Genomic DNA, 17656 nt, shown 5'->3' on the forward strand with positions numbered 1-17656 from the left:
TCACTCTGGTGTCCCCCCTTTTTCTTTTTTCAGGTAATGGTGGTAATAAGTTCACGGACATTTGTGATGAGTCTGCTTCTGGGTCCTGTATATGTGAGAACTTTGGTTCATGACAACTACTTCTGTTATTTCACCTTCATGCTCAGACATGTGTCTCTCCCTCCTCTCAGTTTCCCACTATCTGGTCTCATTGCACTGCACACACTCTCAACCTCAAATCAAAGGAAGACTGTTAAATAAATAAAGTAAATAATCCTGTGAGACGTCGTCTTTTTTTGCTGAATCTTTATCAGACATTGATTCTGTTTTGAAGCTCCAGGCCTGGCTTTATTCTGATAAAAATAGATAATCTTATTTATTTTTTTGTTTTGATTTTTTCTTCCATTAATCATGTATTGTAGCTTCTGTCGTGGTTGTTCAAAAAAAGGTACTGCATAGGATCACAGCTTTGAAAAAATATAAATTATTAGAGGATCCAATGGAAACAGTTTGATGTGTGATTGTAATCCAACTTGTTATCACCCTGCATGGGGGGACATTTGACACTCAGGACTCGACATGATTTTAAACACTGTCTACTAACATTTGCAGGTCTTTGTCCCGTCTTCCTCCCCTCAACCACATCCAGCTGCAGCAGATGGCCGCCCCTCCCTGAGCCTGGTTCTCTACCATAGACAGACAAACAAGCTTTTGCACTAACATTCACAGCTGTGTGCCAATTATATTCACCGATTAAACTAATCCCACGAACTGCACGTCTCTGGAAAGTGGCAGGTTGTCATTTATCACCAGTTGATGGCAGGAAGTTTCAACTGTTATCATTAACTGAATTTTTTTTAACAAAAGTGCATGAAGGATGAGAGACAACATGGGATTGTTCAGACATTGTTCAGCTCTCACCCCAAATGCCTCCCTGTGTCATGATCCTGGGTCTTTTGACCCAGCGTTTTAAGTTTGAGTTTATTTTGTTCATTAGGTTATCTAAGTTCATTTGTTATTAGATTCCCCTTGTGTATCCAACCCCGTTAAGTCTCCCTTGTCCTTCATGTGCTTCGTGTCTGTGTTTCTTATGTTGTCATGTTTGCGTTTCATTATGTTTCCCATTTTATTTTGAAAGAGGTCCTGTGTCCCTGCATTTTGTTTTACTCTTCCCCTGTGGCGTTGTTATGTTCCTGTTGTGTCTACTGTGCCTTTCTGTTCCATGTTTCAGGTCCCTATGTTCGGTCTCCCCAGTCTGTTAAGTTTACATGTCTTGAGTTCCGTCAGTGTGTTTCCTGTTTTACTTTCACAGTCTGTCCTATGTTAATGTTTCTAGTTTTGCTTCCCTTGTCTCGTCCTGCTTAATTACTCTCAGCTGTGCTCTCCTCCTGTGGCTCATTCCCTCTCATTATCCCTCACTGTATTTAAGCCCCATGTTTCTTTTTGTCAGTGTTGCGTCCTCCCTCATAGCTGTGGGATTTTTCCCTGTGCTTTAGTTTTCGCCACGCCATGCCAGCAATAAAGCTGTGTGTTTTGAGTTTAGTTTTTGTCTCTGTGAGTTTCCGTCTGGGTCCTACTCTTGCCTGCACACAGCCGTATTGTGACACCCTGGAATATATGAAATTTCAAATGTATACTAATGGAAGTTGGCTTATGTGTAATTTTGCTTCTCAGCTTTTATAGTATTTATAGTATTTTATATATTGCATTGTTTTAATGTGAAAGTTGCCCCTAACCTCCTCCCACATACCCTACCCCCCTAACCCTCTATACATTTCTGAAGTTTCAACACTGGTTGATGTCCCTACTGTGTATAGTCTGCAGCTGCAGATACTATTTGTTTTTGTTCTTCATCTGTTCCAAAGGCAGATGCATGTTGATTAGCCACAGCAACTCACATTTTCCATCAGACATCTTCATGAAAAAACCGCAAAAGGAAGAAGTGAAAGCAAAGTTTGCTGAGACAAAGCTGACTGAAAGCTCAAGATTATAAAGTTTTATTTGATTTTTTTTTACTACCTTTTACAAAATGTATTGTCGTGAAAAATTTGTCTTGTATTATGAGTGTTATGAACCGGCTTATGAAGGTAAGTGAATTAAAAACGAACACACACAGAAAATTAAGAAGAAAATGCTCTCTGGTTTGATTGGCAGAGCCGGCGAAGACCACATGGACCCCAGTGGTTGGACTGCTGGATTACTTCACTGTGGAGTAGATGACATTTGGCTCTGGCTGAAACTCTGAACACAAACAAAAAACAGAAAGAGGTCAACAACTGGAGAAAAATAACCAACTCTGCAGAAAAGCACTCTTAAAATTATAGTTATGTCCAGTTATTTTACCAAAACATAACAAAAATTTTAATTGTCATCATAACGAAAAGTTACCAGACCAACCAGAGTTCAAATAATATAGTGGTCCTCTTTATGTGGCCAGGTTTGCATTAAACCAGCACTTTAAATTCTAAACTCGGTGCACCCTGAACAGTTTCAAAGTCATACAAGTGAAACTCAGTGCTTCCTTTTTCCAGATGCATGTATGTATGTATGGGTTTAACTGTTTAATTAAGTTTCTTTACTGACAGAAAGTTGAGTTTCACTGCTCCACGATAATCACATGACTATTTTTGGCCCACAATGTAAAATGAGTTTGATACCAGTGACCGGCAGAGAACGGCTGCTCTGACCTCCACCCTGTGTCTGACCCTAGCTGACCACTGCACACAACAGGAGCCACAGACAGAGGAGACAAAGCGGAGTGACCATACCTCTCTTTGACCTGTTTCCTGTGTCTTTTATGATGATTTCCGCATAACTGACATCTTCTGTTCTCACCGTTGAATGACCTGCAGCTGAATCAGTCTCTGCACAATAAAAAAAACACAAAAGGACATCAGTGCAGTGATAGCAGCGCCGCTGGTATAAAAACTGCAGGAAACATTAAGAAGACAACGGTCAGATCATTCATACTCTGTTTTAGTGTGTTGGTAGAAAAAAGGACACTGAATTAAACAAAAAACATGCAAACACAGGGATTCCTTTGAATCAGGGAATGGCTATATGAGCTGGTCAGGATGTTACACGAAGTACAAAATGAAACCTACAAATAAAATACGTGGTGAACAAAAGGCTGATTAAAGCATGGGCAGATCCGTGGAGGAGGAACTTAAAGGGTATAAAGTGATAGATCCAAGTTTGATTAATGTGATTATTATTCACATGAAAGAAAAAACACTGTTGAATGAAACGGTGATTGTTTGTTCCATTGTGAACAGGACAGGATGAAAAACATGTCACTGTTTCAAAGCTGCTGTTTGTGGGAAAAGTTGGGAAATAAAAGGAAATGATGATGAAGATGATGCAGTTTGACCTTCGAACTCTGCTCAGCACCATTTGTTGAGTTTTTAACAAAACAGGGATGTAACCAATGCAGGATTGGAAATATTTAAGGAAGTGGATTCTGTAAAGTGTTGTTTGATGAAACGTTTTTAACAGGTTGGTTAAAACTGAAGAAGTCCACAAAGACACCATTGGTGCATGAAAAAGTACCTGTGCTCCATCTGATTGGCTGCTCTTGACAGTCTGACCTTATGATGTCACAGTAGTAGGTTATCTGATGTCGAGTATCTTTCTTACAAGCTGAAATGCAGCAAACTGTAAACAATAATAACGGACATTAAAAAACAAACTTTTAAACATTTCTTAAATGTTTTTGAAATTTGAAATGAATTATTCTGTTTCTCACCTGGTTTATCATAAACATACTTTCTCACCAGCAGAACCATTAAGAACAGCATAAGCGCAAGGCAGACTGACCCAGCGGACAACAACACGCACATCAGAAGATAAAAAGAGGTGGATGCGGCTGTGGGCGGAGGCGTCGCAGTTGGTGTCTTTGTCACAGTCTCATTCAAACCTGCAGAAACACAGACAGGTGAGTGTGTCACCTGTGACAGTGATCCAGCTGGATGGAGACTCTCCATGACCGCTGATGTCACACTTGTAGAGGCCTTCATCAGACCTGGAAACATGCTGGATGGTCATGTGACCTGTAGGCTGCTTCCTGATGAGGGAGCCATCTTTATAGAAAGCAGCTGGGAGGTTGGAGGGAGTGGTCTTTGTTTTACAGAGCAGAGTGACGTCATCTCCCTCCATCACAGGGAGGACAGGACTCTGCAGGATCACTGATCCACCTCGACAGAAGTAAAGCTTGGGAGGGTTTCACCATTCTGTGAAAGACTGTGGGGGCAGATGCGGATTGGAATCTTTGTTTGACAATGTTGCTTAGATGTTATCATCTCTGACTTTCAAGTCATGGTCACCTGTTGCTGGAAAATGTGCACCTGGCTTAAAGAGGAACTGTGTAATTTTTTAAAATCCCTCACAGTCTTGGGATTAGTTTTAACCATTTTTTTAAAGGTGTTACAGCTGTTCACACCCCTGTCAGCCTCTCTTTAGCTTCCTGTCACAGCATGATGGTTTCAATGCCTCACTTTGTACCTATGACACATCTCTTTACAAAAATACAACTTCCATCATATCTTAGTGGAAATCAGTGATTTTCCTTTAAATTATGAGTCCTTCTTTACAGAGCTTTGCAATTTTACATGCAAGGTTGGGTAGGGAAGTGCAACATTTGGACCCGATTACACGATTGTTTGTGTATCCCTTCTTGGTGAAAGCAATGCCCTTTGTTACAACCATCCCTGTTCTCCACTAATAGGATTTTTTTAGAATTTACATCATCTCAATAAAAACATTGAGAACTTGTTGAGACATTTCTGCATAGAAGAGTCAAGACTGAAAACTAAGATTGGATGCTGTTGGGGTTGAGGCTTTCAGTCAGCACTGCATCGTGGGAAACATGGCACAGCCTCGGCTACTCAAAGCCATCAGCAGTGAGTGCAGCTCATCGCTGCAGCCATCTGAAATTTAGACACCAGCTGCTGCATCATGGTAATCTGGCTTAGCGGAAATAGTAGAAATTCAATTCCTTGGTAGAATTACAGCATCTGGCTAAATTGCTCATTTGTGTCGACCCATCCAACCACGAAGTTACATCCTGCGACACCTCACACCTGTTTCCTCCTCGTGCTTATTGGAAAGTGCAACAGAACTTTATTATAACGAAAATGTGGAGGACAAGTCGCTGTTACCGAAGCTATGGCTTTAAGAAGCTACAAAAAAATCTAATATTATTTACAACCTCCATGCTGCGGTCCACATGTCAGTGTAGTGAAATCATTCAGCCCATTAAATCCCTGATCCTGTGCTGCAAAGTATGTTCAGCAAACCCAGGATGTCTTTGTGTTCCACTGGTTATAGGCTTTTACTCACTGCATTTTTTCTGCCCTTTATTTTCAAGCAGGATTTATTCTGGGGGCTGTTTTCAGTATTTTAAACATTTTCTGATCAGAATGCTTTATTGATCTGGGAAAATTATTTGGTTACAGTGCTCCAGTACAAACAGGAGCCATGGTAACCGAATCTGCTCTGAAACAAGTTATGTTTGAGGTGAGAGATCAACAAGACCTTCCCTCACAGAAAAAAGGGTTTTCAAAGAGAGCATTAGCAAGAGATACAGACCCACAGGAACAACGTTATTCCTGCATATTTGATCTTTTGGCTGAATTTTCGGCTTCATCTTAAACCTTGATCATTGTGTGAAAACACAAGAAAAAAATAAGAATTCTTGCACAAACATGTGCAGAACTCTCTGATTTTTTTTCTGATTCTGACTGAAATCAAGCACAGATTGCCTTCAGATTATTGAAATACAATGAAAAGCAGCTCCTAGCTTCCTAGTGTCTCAACTTTTCTCTCCTGAGAATAAGTGCTGATTCTCCTTATAAATGGTCCGACTGATAAGGAGCATCAGTGAAACAAAGCAAACAGCATGAACGCACACGGAGCTCACCTTGCAAAGAAGAGGCCATGGAGCCGATGAGGAAGCAGGAGAAGATCCACATTTCTGCAAGAGACACTGCTGAGGCTGCGATCTGTCTCTGCATGATGGAGGATGAGCTCATGGTCTGCTTTCACAAACTCCCAGGACTCACATTTGATGTCAGTTAGAGGAAGTGGTTGTGTGCAAGGAGCCAACACCTCTTTCATTCAGTAGACTCACACACAGACCTAAGATCAGCTGTTTTCTACCCCGAGTGAACAATCAGGAGCTTTTATCTTGGTTCCTTCAGCACCTTCAGTGACTCTGCAGTGCTCTGTCTGCTCCTTTACAGGATACACTACTCCTTACACCTCTTACACCCCAACTCTTTGGGGTGGCTGTAACTCAGGGCGGGTCACCTACTCACTGGAAGGTTGGTGGTTTGATTCTAGTCTGCATGCAAATATCATTAGGTAAGATATTAACCCCATGTTGCCCTCCGATTCATCCATCAGAGCGTGAATGTTAGATAGAAGCACTAAAGACCTTAAATAAAGTGCTTGTGTGATTGGGTGAATGCACGAGTTGTATAAAGTGCTCTGAGTGCTCAGTGAGAGTAGAAAAGTGCTATATAAGAACCAGCCCATTTACACCTTTACGTTTCCTGTACCGGCACTTACAGACTTATTTTAATGACGCTGACATGTTTAATATCGCATTACATTCAAAGACTAACATCACTTCTGGTCAGCATGCGACCTGAGTAGTCACAGGAACTAACTGCTATGGTGAATTTAACTCTGCTTTGACCAGTTTCCCCCCTCCAATTGCCACCTTTAAGTCGCTTACACTCACAAACACTCTTCTAGTGTTTTGAACACTTTTTGACACTTTCCAATGGCTTCTAAGAGTGCAAAAGCAAACAAAAAGGAGGATGCTAGCTTAACAGTTGAGGCTATCACCACGCTGCTCCAGCAGCACCAAGATGAGTTAACATCTGAATTTAAACCCTCATTTAACGCCCTCGAATCAAAACTGGACCAACTGCAACAAGCCCTATAGGAACAGGCCGAGAGAGTTTTGTCCTTGGAGCTTGTAACTGAAGACCTGAGCCAACGAGTCACTGAAAGCATGTGTGCCACTCTTCGCGAAGATAACAGCCAGCTAAAGAACAAAGTCACCATCCTGGAGAGCCGTAGTAGGCGTCAGAACATCCGCGTCCTCCCTGAAGACACTGGAAGTGGGCGCACCACTCACTTTTCTAACATTCTCTCTGAGTTATTTGGCAAGAAATTGCCTAGAAATACTTAAATCTCCACCGGAGCTCGATAAAGCATACCGCTACTTCAGGGTGCAGGGAACTAACCCTCTCATCCACTGGAAAGAACCCCAACGTACATGCAGCAAGCCAAGGGGGATGTTAATGCACCTCTGTAAGCCATTTTCTGCTAGTGCAAGAACACAGTACAGATATGTAAAGAGTTTTGATTGTGAAAGGCATGGACGAGAAGAACCCCTTTTGTCAGAAGCGTAGGTTTTCTCTGCAGGTCGGAGGGTAAAAAACTCACCTGGTTCTTCACTGAAGGCAGGTAGGCGGGCAGTAAGACCGGGGGGAGTGAGGGAGGACAGAGGTTCATTCAGGAAACAAAACTGGATTATAGATGGAAGGTAGTTGGTGTCTTGAACCCCCGCCTCTGTTCAAAGATGGTCGCTCACAGTGGACATAGAGGGCTTCTTTGACTCGTCTTTCAAACCATCTGTCTTCTCTGTCCAAGATATGTACATTGGCTTCCTCGAAAAACGCATGGCACAACATAGAAGAGCCACCTCCACAGGGCAAGACTCAGCTGTCCATCTGCATCTAAAGGACAAAGGTCACTCTTTCGAGGACTGAAGTTTCTCAGATGACAGGTGAAACGTCTTCAAGCAACTTAAAGAAGTCCAGATGCTTTTCTTTCCAAGCTCCTTAGACTGAGAGGATTTACGGTTTGTCACTTCTTGTTTCTAAGCAACAGAGAGCCTGTTCACTTCCTGTCAATCCCAGCGCACTGAAACTGGTGCTTCTTTCTTGAAGCTCAGTATTTGACACAGAGTTCAAGTTCACTGCTGCAATTATGATTAATATTATAATAACTTTAATGTTGGCCACATTATCTTTACATTACCAAAGTGAAATGACTTTAGCCTCATGAACAACATAAGCTAATTGTTATTTACTAGCTAAGTTTGAAATGACTGTTAAGTAGTGATGTGACGTTCTGTATCGAGGCTTCGAAGCTTGTGTCGAGTAATGGAGGGGGCGTTTCCGCGATGCGCGTATCGAGGCTTGCTTCATTTATGGGAGGAGCTGAAAATGATGACGTCCGAAGCCTCGGTGCCCGGCTGTACCACGTGACTGGTTCATCAGAATCAGAATCAGAATCAGAAAGGGTTTTATTGCCAAATGTTGAGCAGGTTTACAACATTAGGAAATTGCTGCGGTGCTTCAGTGCAAACATACTGTTATAAATACTGTCATAAATTACGCTTAAATAGACATGAAAATAAAAATGAGAATAAGAATTAAAAGTGCTAAGTAGATAGATAGATAGATATATACATGATATATACATGAGTGCAGGTGGTGATCAGTGCCAAACATGGAATGATGCAGTGAACACAGCGTAGGGTCATGTGTTAGTGGTGGGAACAGTCATACGGTTATTGTTCATGTGTCCGACAGCAGAGGGGAAGAAACTGTTGTTATGGCGAGAGGTTCTGGTGCGAATGGACCGGAGCCTCCTGCCTGAGGGGAGCAGGTCAAACAGACTGTGTCCAGGGTGAGAAGGGTCAGCTGAGATCCGAGCTGCACGCCCCAGTGTCCTGGAGGTGTACAGGTCCTGCAGAGATGGGAGTCTGCAGCCAATCACCTTCTCAGCAGAGCGCACAACACGCTGCAGTCTCTGTTTGTCCCTGATAGTGGCTCCAGCGTACCACACGGTGATGGAGGAGGTGAGGATGGACTCGATGATTGCGGTGTAGAATTGCATCATCGTCCGTGTTGGCAGGTTGAATTTCTTCAGCTGCCTCAGGAAGTACATCCTCTGCTGGGCTTTCTTGATGACGGAGGTGATGGTGGGCTCCCACTTCAGGTCCTGGGTGATGGTGGTACCCAGGAAGCGGAATGAGTCCACAGAGGTGATGGGGGTGTCAGTCAGGATGATGGGGGGGAGTGGAGCTGTGTGCTTCCTGAAGTCCACAATAATCTCCACTGTCTTCTGGGCATTCAGCACCAGGTTGTTGTGGCTGCACCAGGACACCAGATGTTCAACCCCCCTCCTGTAGGCAGACTCATCCCCGTCCGGGATGAGTCCAATAACGGTGGTGTCATCTGCAAACTTGATTAGCTTGACAGACTGGTGGGTGGAGGTGCAGCAGTTAGTATACAGGGAGAAGAGCAGGGGAGAAAGAACACAGCCCTGAGGGGTCATGAAGTGGTTCGAACTTTGCCGCGAGCTATGACAGCGATATAAACCCCTCAGACTTCATTCAAAATGTTGTTGTTTGATGGAGAGTTGCGGTTAGTGAGAGTTTGGAGACAGTTTGGAGGTTTATGAGAGTGAGGAGAGAAAGTCAGGAGAGAATGGAGCCAGCTAAGAAGAGGAGGATGTCCTCCCCTGTGTGAGAACATTTTGATCTTATTCCTCCCAACAAGGTATGTAAATTTCTACAGAAGATGTATTTTCATAATACTGATGGTGCAATACAATTTATGTTAAGCGGCTTTACTTTTGTACAAGGTGAAGTGTTTGCTATGTGCCAGGGAGCTGGGATATAACAACAACACCTCATCCATGCTTAGGCACTACAGAGCTTTGCATGAGAATAAGGGGAACACCAATTGTGGAGCAAGACCAGGTGAGCCATCAAATGTCCTGATAATATAGCATGCTGTAATGTTACTAAATGATATAACAATATTATACAATGCAATAAGTGACGTGTGTGATATTTATATTTGTGCTTTGTCTTTATTGTCTTTCCTCAGGAGAACAATCTCAAATAGATGAAGACATGGTTAGCATGGTGATTGAGGACTCCCAGCCATTTAGCATTGTGGAGGACAAAGGATTCAAAAGATTTGTTAAATCATTAAATCCTAGCTATGTTCTCCCCACTAAAAAGGTCATAAAAGCAGTGAAAATTTAGTTTTTACAGAATAAAATGTGAACAGGCAGGACTGAGGCTCAAAGCCTCAGTGTGTAGCTGTCCATACCTCAACGTTACAAAAGCACAACCACTGTCCACACCCCAACCACACCTCACCTCACAGTAAATGATCATTTCCATTTTAAGCATTTCCAAATGATCATTTTCCATACTGCCACTATAAATATACACAGTATACTGCATCACTACAATATACATGTTTTACACACTCCTTTTGTTGTTGACATTTACAGGCTGTGTGCAAAAGACCACACTCTTCAAATTCATGCCAACATATATTTTTACGTCCAGTAGGTGTCCTGCTAGAGCAAATGAAGCTTCAAGAAGCTTTGCGCTGGGGTGAACCAATTGGATGAAAAGCTTCAGTGCTTCATGAAGCTTCATCTGCCCATCACTACTGTTAAGTACAGAAATGAAGCCCAACAATCATGTTTTTACAGTCCCGTGGTCTCAGCCTCAGATACTTATCAAATCAAACAAAGCTCATATAAAAACAAAAAGATGAACAAAATCATATTTCTCTTTTTTTTTTTTTCCTTTTTTTTTGTCCCGTTTGGATCTTTAGCCATCAGAATTGTTGTCTTAAGGCCAAGAAAGATGACAAGCGGATTTATTTCACCAAGTGGATCATCGTGGCCTTGCCATATTGGTCCATTTGATTGACCTTTATTATAATTATGAATTTATTTTATTTTCAGTTGTTACAAACGGGACAGACATGACTGGGGGATAGGACAGGGAGAAAGAATGAAAGAAAGAGAGGGAGAGAAAGAAAACCAAAGGGGAGAAGAGACGGTGAGAAGGGGGGGAAGAAAGAAAAAAACAAACAAAACACCTGGGTCACCTGTATGGAGAAAAAAAACAGAAGAGAAAGCAAACAACAAAGAGCAACATAATAAAAAAAACCCGGCACCAACACAATAAACTAGCTAGCAGTAGATATCAGTAGATACTAAATACTAAACGATATTGTGCAGCACGCAAGATAGACAGCGCACAATGTGCTTTGAGGCAGCAGCCAAGAAAGCTGTAGTCCGCATCTGTGAATACCCGTGTGTGCACCTGTGTGCATACCTGTGTGGATCAGCATGCTTGTATTCCAAAGGTTTCTCCATGTAACGATCTGCTAGGGAGTGTGGGGGGGCCACAGCCCTGTCCACCAGGGTATGAAGCAGGTATGGAGGAGATCAAGACTCCAGACATCCAGAGGCCCCCAGAACACAAGAGACCAAGGAAGACCAACAGAGGGGCAGCTGCGCCACTGTCCCAGAAAGAGCTGAGGAGAGTCCCAGATGAGGGCTCACTCAGCAGCCGCGGAGCAGAAGCCAGGGGGAGTTGCAGTGACGCGCCCGTGAGCTCCGCCGGCAGCCGGCCGTGCCTGAGTGACCGAGCCCCAGGCCGAGAGGCCGGGGGCACCCCACCTCCGAAGTGGCCCGAGCGAGCCCCAGGCTCGAGGCCCCGATAAGCGACTGCCAAGGAGTGAGCCGGTGTGTACCCGGACGCCCACCCCCAGACACAAAGAACCACCAATGCACCGACACCTGAGGGAGTCCGCCACTGGCAGGGGAAGTGGTGGTGGGTGGAGATAGGCCTCCAAACCTTGGAGGGCCTGAGATGTCCCCAGAGAGGTGGCGTCTGATACCCAACCTGACATATAGACATAGACATACAGGCACACACAGACACAAACATCCATTCCCACCCTCATGCTCTCATATGCACTTACTCCACACTTAACCAACGTGGAGACAGACATAAAGAGACGCTGTATACACGATCACACTCCCCAAGCGTACTCTACCAACCGGGTCTAGGTACCCTTGCCCCTGGAGGGGGGAACTGCACCCAGACCCAGGTGGTGTTACCCTTTTCCCTGTGGTGGGGGGAGGCAGACCGCCCCGACTCCGCAGCAGCAGGGAGGCCCCACACTCCAGACCACAGTCGGACGGCCAACTCCTCCTAGCCCCCCCGCTCCAGCAGGCCGCAGAGAACGGGGGTGAGAGAAGACTCCAAACCTCCCTCCACCCGCTCATTGTAGTGTTGATGCATGTGTGTTCTAAGGTGCATTTAAAACCCAGGAGGGCATGGAGCTACCTGCCAGAGAGCAGCAGGTAAGCGCATAGTCCCTCCTGCTAGCCCTCATTGTCTACGTGTATCATATTTCTCCATCATTTCTGTCAAACAATGCTGTGTGAAACGTTTCTAGTGGTAGACCGAGAAGGCTGCGACCTCCAAGGATGCAGACCGTGAATTTGGACACCCCTCATGTCTTGAAGTTCTCCAGAGGCCTGGTAATGAACTAATCATTTCATTCAGGTGTGTTTACCTAAAACCTGCAGGACACCGGCCATTGAGGCCTGGAGTTGCTCAACCCTGCAGTAACTGCTGGTTGTTCAGTGAGAGGAGCCAGAAACACAATTTTATGATCCATTTCACTTTTATAGCTCTGCAACAAAGTGAATCCACCTTAACACCACCTGTGTTTGTGTAACTGTGTTACACTCCCACTGCTGGAAACCTGACAAATAACAAAATCCAAAACAAAAGCTGACAAACAGGGGTCCGTTCTTCGTACCTCGCTAAGTAAGTTAGCTGGATTAGATTGTTGACGATTTCGCGTGATCTTGGATCGTTCGGTTCTCCGAAGCTCATCCGGGACTTGCTGTCATAGCAACAGATCCGTAAGCGTAAACCTGCTCGGGAGCAGGTTTACTTTATGTAAACAGGATTAGATCGCGGCCACTCAGGTATGTCCGCTTCATGTATACGAAAGCAACAACAATATTTTACCACTGTTTTTCCATAAATAAATATTATCAAAGATAATGCAGCACTTGATCCTTTTATTGATGTCACACAGATACATACAGGTCATTTCCTAAAAAAAGGGAAATGTACTATTAACATTCTATTACATGTATGTGATTATTACAGATGTTATCCATATTTCAGAGTAGTAATTGTAAATTACGTCGTGTAATCAAGATGAGAGACCACGGCTATAAAAGCCAAGGTGGATTTGGGAAGTCTGTCGCAGCCATGTCCTGTCCGTATACGCGAGCCACCCATTGCAGAAGGTGCAAGATTGATAAGGAGAGTCCTCAGAATTCAGCGTATATTGCGGGACAGACAGGATCCTTTAGCTCAGCGCGACAGTGTGCTCATTGAGAGATATCGATTTTCCCGTGAGGGTATTATTTACTTAACCAACTTGTTGACGAGGGGGTGCAGGACCACCACCTGTCTTTTTTTGCTCTGCCCTTTTCTTGGTTGCTGTTATAAACAAACAAACAGATTATTTCAGGGTCTCTTTCCAAGAGACTAAAAGCAATATAAGTGATAAATATTACCATTCTGTAGAATATTCTTATATTTCACTTTTACTTGTTCCCATGTTCTAGTGGGTCCTGTTGTGGCTCTAATGTGAAAGGGGCTATAATGTAATATAATATAATATAATATAACATAATATAATATAATATAATGTAATATAATAAATTTACCCTACAGCCTACTGGTGTTGGCCAGAGGGGCCGATGGCGCAATATGGCAGCCTGGCTTCTGTCAGTCTGCCCCAGGGCAGCTGTGGCTACAACCGTAGCTGCCTCCACCAGTGTGTGAATGTGAGAGTGACTGAATAGTGGCATTGTAAAGCGCTTTGGGTGCCTTGAACAGCGCTATACAAATCCAATCCATTATTGTTATTATTATTAAATTACTTACGAGTTTAATTTGTCAGCAACTTTCTGCCAGCCCTCTCTCCTTGCTTTTGCAGCCTTTGCAGTGTTCCCTTGCGTTTTAATTAAACTCTGAAACTCCTGAAATCCCTCACTCAAGAGTTCTTGCTCTGCTGCCGAAAAATACTGAGCGCGCTCCTTCGACATTTTCGCCGACCAATCAAAGGGTTGCCGATCAATGTTTCTACTATCGATGCGTAGCCCCTGTTAAGCCACTCAGTGATCTCACATTACTTCATCCAGCTATACTAATCGTCAACAAGAGATGTGTTCGGAGAACCGGAATAGCGAGCTCAAAGTTGGCGTGATGATTTGATCTTGGATGTAGTAAGCGAGGTACAAAGAACGGACCCCAGGTGAAAGACTGAGTCACACTACATGTTGTGAGATGTTTCACAGCTGCTGGCAGGTAAACGATTAAACCCTGGAATGAATCACACCCTTGTTTATGGGGGAAGCAACAGCCTCCATAAAAGGAAATGAATGAAGCTCCGCCCTTCACCTCACTCACCTGAGACAAATCAGGAAACAGGGTGATCTTCTTCCTCAGTAAAGAGAGACACACAGACGATCAGACTGAGTTCAGACCAAACTAGCAGCTTCCTCCGAGTGAGTCCAGTTACAGGAGAGACAAGTGGAGAACTCCAACACTGCTGCTTCAAGCTGCTGACACTCCACACACTGAATGTGAGTTTGAGCAAAAACACAACTCAAAGGAAGTTTCAGTGAAGGTAGTAGAGGAGGGAGGAGAGCCAGGACTGACTGTACTTCCTGTCTGCTGTTTTCAGATTCACTCACAGACTCAATGGCTTCCATATTAGAGGAGGATCTCTGCTGTCCGGTCTGTCTGGAGGTCTTCAGAGATCCTGTTCTTCTGTCATGTCGCCACAACTTCTGTAAAGAATGTCTGAAGCGATGGTGGGGAGAGAGAACAATACACGACTGTCCACTTTGTAAGAGAAGATCTTCAGAGGATAATCCACCTTTAAACAGATTTTTAAGGACCGTTTGTCAATTTTTCTTACGGAACAAGTATCAGGAAAAGGTAAAGGTTTGTAAAGAAGTTCAAATGAAGTTTGCTCAAACAGCAGAACACATTGAGGTCCAGGCCCGACACACAGAGAGGCAGATTAAGGAGCAGTTTAAGAAGCTTCACCAGTTTCTAGCAGAGGAAGAGGAGGCCAGGCTGGCTGCACTGAAAGAAGAAGAGGAGCAGAAGAGTGAAATGATGAAGGAGAAGATGGAGGCTTTGAGCAGAGAGATAGCAGCTCTTTTAGACATAGTCAGAGGCACAGAGGAGGAGCTGAGAGCTGCAGAGGAAAGAGTCCAGCGCTGCCCCCTGCTGGATGATCCAAAGCTGCCCTCAGGAGCTCTGATAGACCAGGCTAAACACCTGGGCAACCTGACCGTCAACATCTGGAACAACATGAAGGACATGGTCTCGTACACTCCTCTCATTCTGGACCCAAACTCTGCTCATCCAGACCTCATCCTGCCTGAAGATCTGACCAGCGTAAGACGAGGAAAAGAGAGGCAGCAGCTTCCTGATATTCCAGAGAGGTTTGATTGTTCCTGCTCTGTCCTGGGCTCTGAGGGCTTTAACTCAGGAAATCACAGCTGGGATGTTGAGGTTAGAGACAGTACATGGTGGGACCTGGGTGTGTTATCAGAGTCTGTACAGAGGAAGAGAGACACAGAGTCTGGATTATGGAGAATACGGTTCTTTTTAGGTAAATATTCAACACACTCACCATCAGCTCAATCCACTCCTCTCTCATTCCAGAAGAAGCTCCAGAGGATCAGAGTGAATCTGGACTGGAACAGAGGAAAGCTGTCGTTCTCCGATCCTGATACTAACACACACATACACACCTTCACACACACTTTTACTCACAGGATGTTTCCATATTTTGAAACTTGGAATAATCTAAATGTGCTGCCATTGAAGGTGTCAGTGTCACTGGAGCAGATGAGCTGAGGATGATTATATTTCTTTCTGTCTGTCTGTCCGTCCGTCCGTCCTGTCTGGCCAACAAAAATGTGCCTAACATTTACTTTCCCAAGTGCACCTTTTGCTATATACTGGTCCACTTGATTGTCATAGTTTATTTGATCTGTATTAGTTATTTTTATTCTAAATTATTGTAATCAGACTGGACTGGACTCGGGAACTGGAAAGAAAAACGATAAGAAAAGTTAGTAAGAAAGTTAAGAGAAGGAGAGGGAAAGAAAAATGGGAGAAAGGGGATAGAGAGAAAGGATGGTGAAAATCTGCTTCACCACCTGCTCAAGGAAAGAAAAACAAAAAAAACAAGCAAAAAGAAAACAATGCTGTAGCGAAATTACAGCAACATCCAACATATGCGTAGGTAACAGTAAATAATAAATGCTGAATCTTATTAAGCTGTACACAAGATAAATAATGTATGATATGTTTAGAGGCAGCAGCCACCCAAGATCGTGTGTCTGTGAGTACCCGTGTGTGCTCGAGCTGAAAGCAGCAGATGTCAGCATGGCCCCTCCCAGGAGGGCTCAATGTCTACATCTTTGTAGGGACTAACGCGTTATTAAGTAACGCGTTACTTTAACTATGTTATTATTGTGGTAATGAGCACGGTAACTAGTTATTATGCCAAAATCGGGAACTGTTACTGGGATTTAGATAGGGTCGTCATTCATTACTTCATGTGTTTATTATTACTAATAAAACAGTGATACCAAATGCAGGTACAAACATTGCATACATGTATAGAGGCACAGTCTGCATCTACGTAAGACGCTGCTTTTCCCCTCCGAGTGCAGCTATATAGTCTGAATGTTCTAGTACTGAAATGCTGATTAATACTCTTCCTTTAACTCCATAATTTTCTTTTTTTCTTTGATAAGGAGGTAACCTCATTAACCTCATTAACCTCTACTCTTTGGATAATGACGTAATACCTTTTGCATGAAGATGGGGAGCTTTGTTATCTCTCCGTAGCCTTCTGTCTGTTCTCATTCAATGATTCAGTTGTGCCAGCAGTACTTATTGAACTATATCTGCCTTTTTGTGTTTGTTTGTTTACATACTTGGACTACATTGAAACACTCCAACAATTACATTTGGACTTGGTGGCTGATACACAGTTTCAAAACTTAACAGTTAGATTAGGGGTTTCTGTCATGTTGGCCAGGAGGGCAAATTTCAAAGCATGTGGGGTCCCTTCCTTGATGCATTTCAAAATCTGTGAGAATTTTCCAGCAAACTCTCTTATGTCAGGTGTGGAAATACAGTGTACAGGTCTAGGGCAGTGACCTGGGTGGGAATGAACAGGTTTATTTGGCAGGGATTATGTTCCATCCATTCGCTTCCGCTTCTCCTTTTCAGGGTCGCGGGGGGCGCTGGAGCCTATCCCAGCTGTCATAGGGCGAAAGGCGGGGTACACCCTGGACAGGTCGCCAGTCTGTCGCAGGGCCAACACACAGGGACAGACAACCATTCACACTCACATTCATTCACACATTCACACCTAGTGACAATTTGGCTTAATCAGTTAACCTATCGGCACAGTGGTTAGCAGTGTTGCCGCACAGCAAGAAGGTCCTGAGTTCAATTCCACCATCAGGCCGGGGTCTTTCTGTGTGGAGTTTGCATGTTCTCCCCGTGTTTGCGTGGGTTCTCTCCGGGTACTCCGGCTTCCTCCCACCGTCCAAAGACATGCAGGGATTATGTTACTTTGGGAAATATCATACATATGTTTTTATTTCTCCTTTTTTCTTCTTCTCTGTATTTCCGTTTTTTCATTTTCTTTTCCCCCCCTTTTATTTCACAGCCTAAATGAATGAGCTACTTAACCCGAATGTA

The 17656-nt window shown here is 43.8% G+C and overlaps 2 protein-coding genes across 3 annotated transcripts; one reads left to right on the forward strand and one right to left on the reverse strand.

The window, feature by feature from the left end:
* Positions 1–1960: 1960 nt before the first annotated feature.
* Positions 1961–6619, reverse strand: LOC309695865 (uncharacterized protein). Its single transcript, XM_082516833.1, has 5 exons — positions 5897–6619; positions 3725–3895; positions 3529–3633; positions 2748–2843; positions 1961–2220 (listed from the first exon to the last, which is right to left on the reverse strand). The coding sequence occupies exons 1-5, from the start codon at positions 6006–6008 to the stop codon at positions 2177–2179; spliced, it is 528 nt and encodes a 175-aa protein (XP_082372959.1). The 5' UTR covers positions 6009–6619; the 3' UTR covers positions 1961–2176.
* Positions 6620–14124: 7505 nt separating this feature from the next.
* On the forward strand, positions 14125–17653 carry LOC309694236 (nuclear factor 7, brain-like). 2 transcript variants are annotated; one of them, XM_082514121.1, is made up of 3 exons: positions 14125–14499; positions 14601–15442; positions 15596–17653. In XM_082514121.1, the coding sequence occupies exons 2-3, from the start codon at positions 14618–14620 to the stop codon at positions 15788–15790; spliced, it is 1020 nt and encodes a 339-aa protein (XP_082370247.1). In that variant the 5' UTR covers positions 14125–14499; positions 14601–14617; the 3' UTR covers positions 15791–17653. The 2 variants fall into 2 exon arrangements, with proteins under 2 accessions (XP_082370247.1, XP_082370246.1); XM_082514120.1 differs by having other exon boundaries at positions 14601–17653.
* The last annotated feature ends 3 nt before the right edge of the window (positions 17654–17656 follow it).

This window comes from Aulonocara stuartgranti (assembly GCF_965226115.1).
Source record: "Aulonocara stuartgranti genome assembly, chromosome: 3".
In the NCBI taxonomy this organism is placed as follows: Eukaryota; Metazoa; Chordata; class Actinopteri; order Cichliformes; family Cichlidae; genus Aulonocara; species Aulonocara stuartgranti.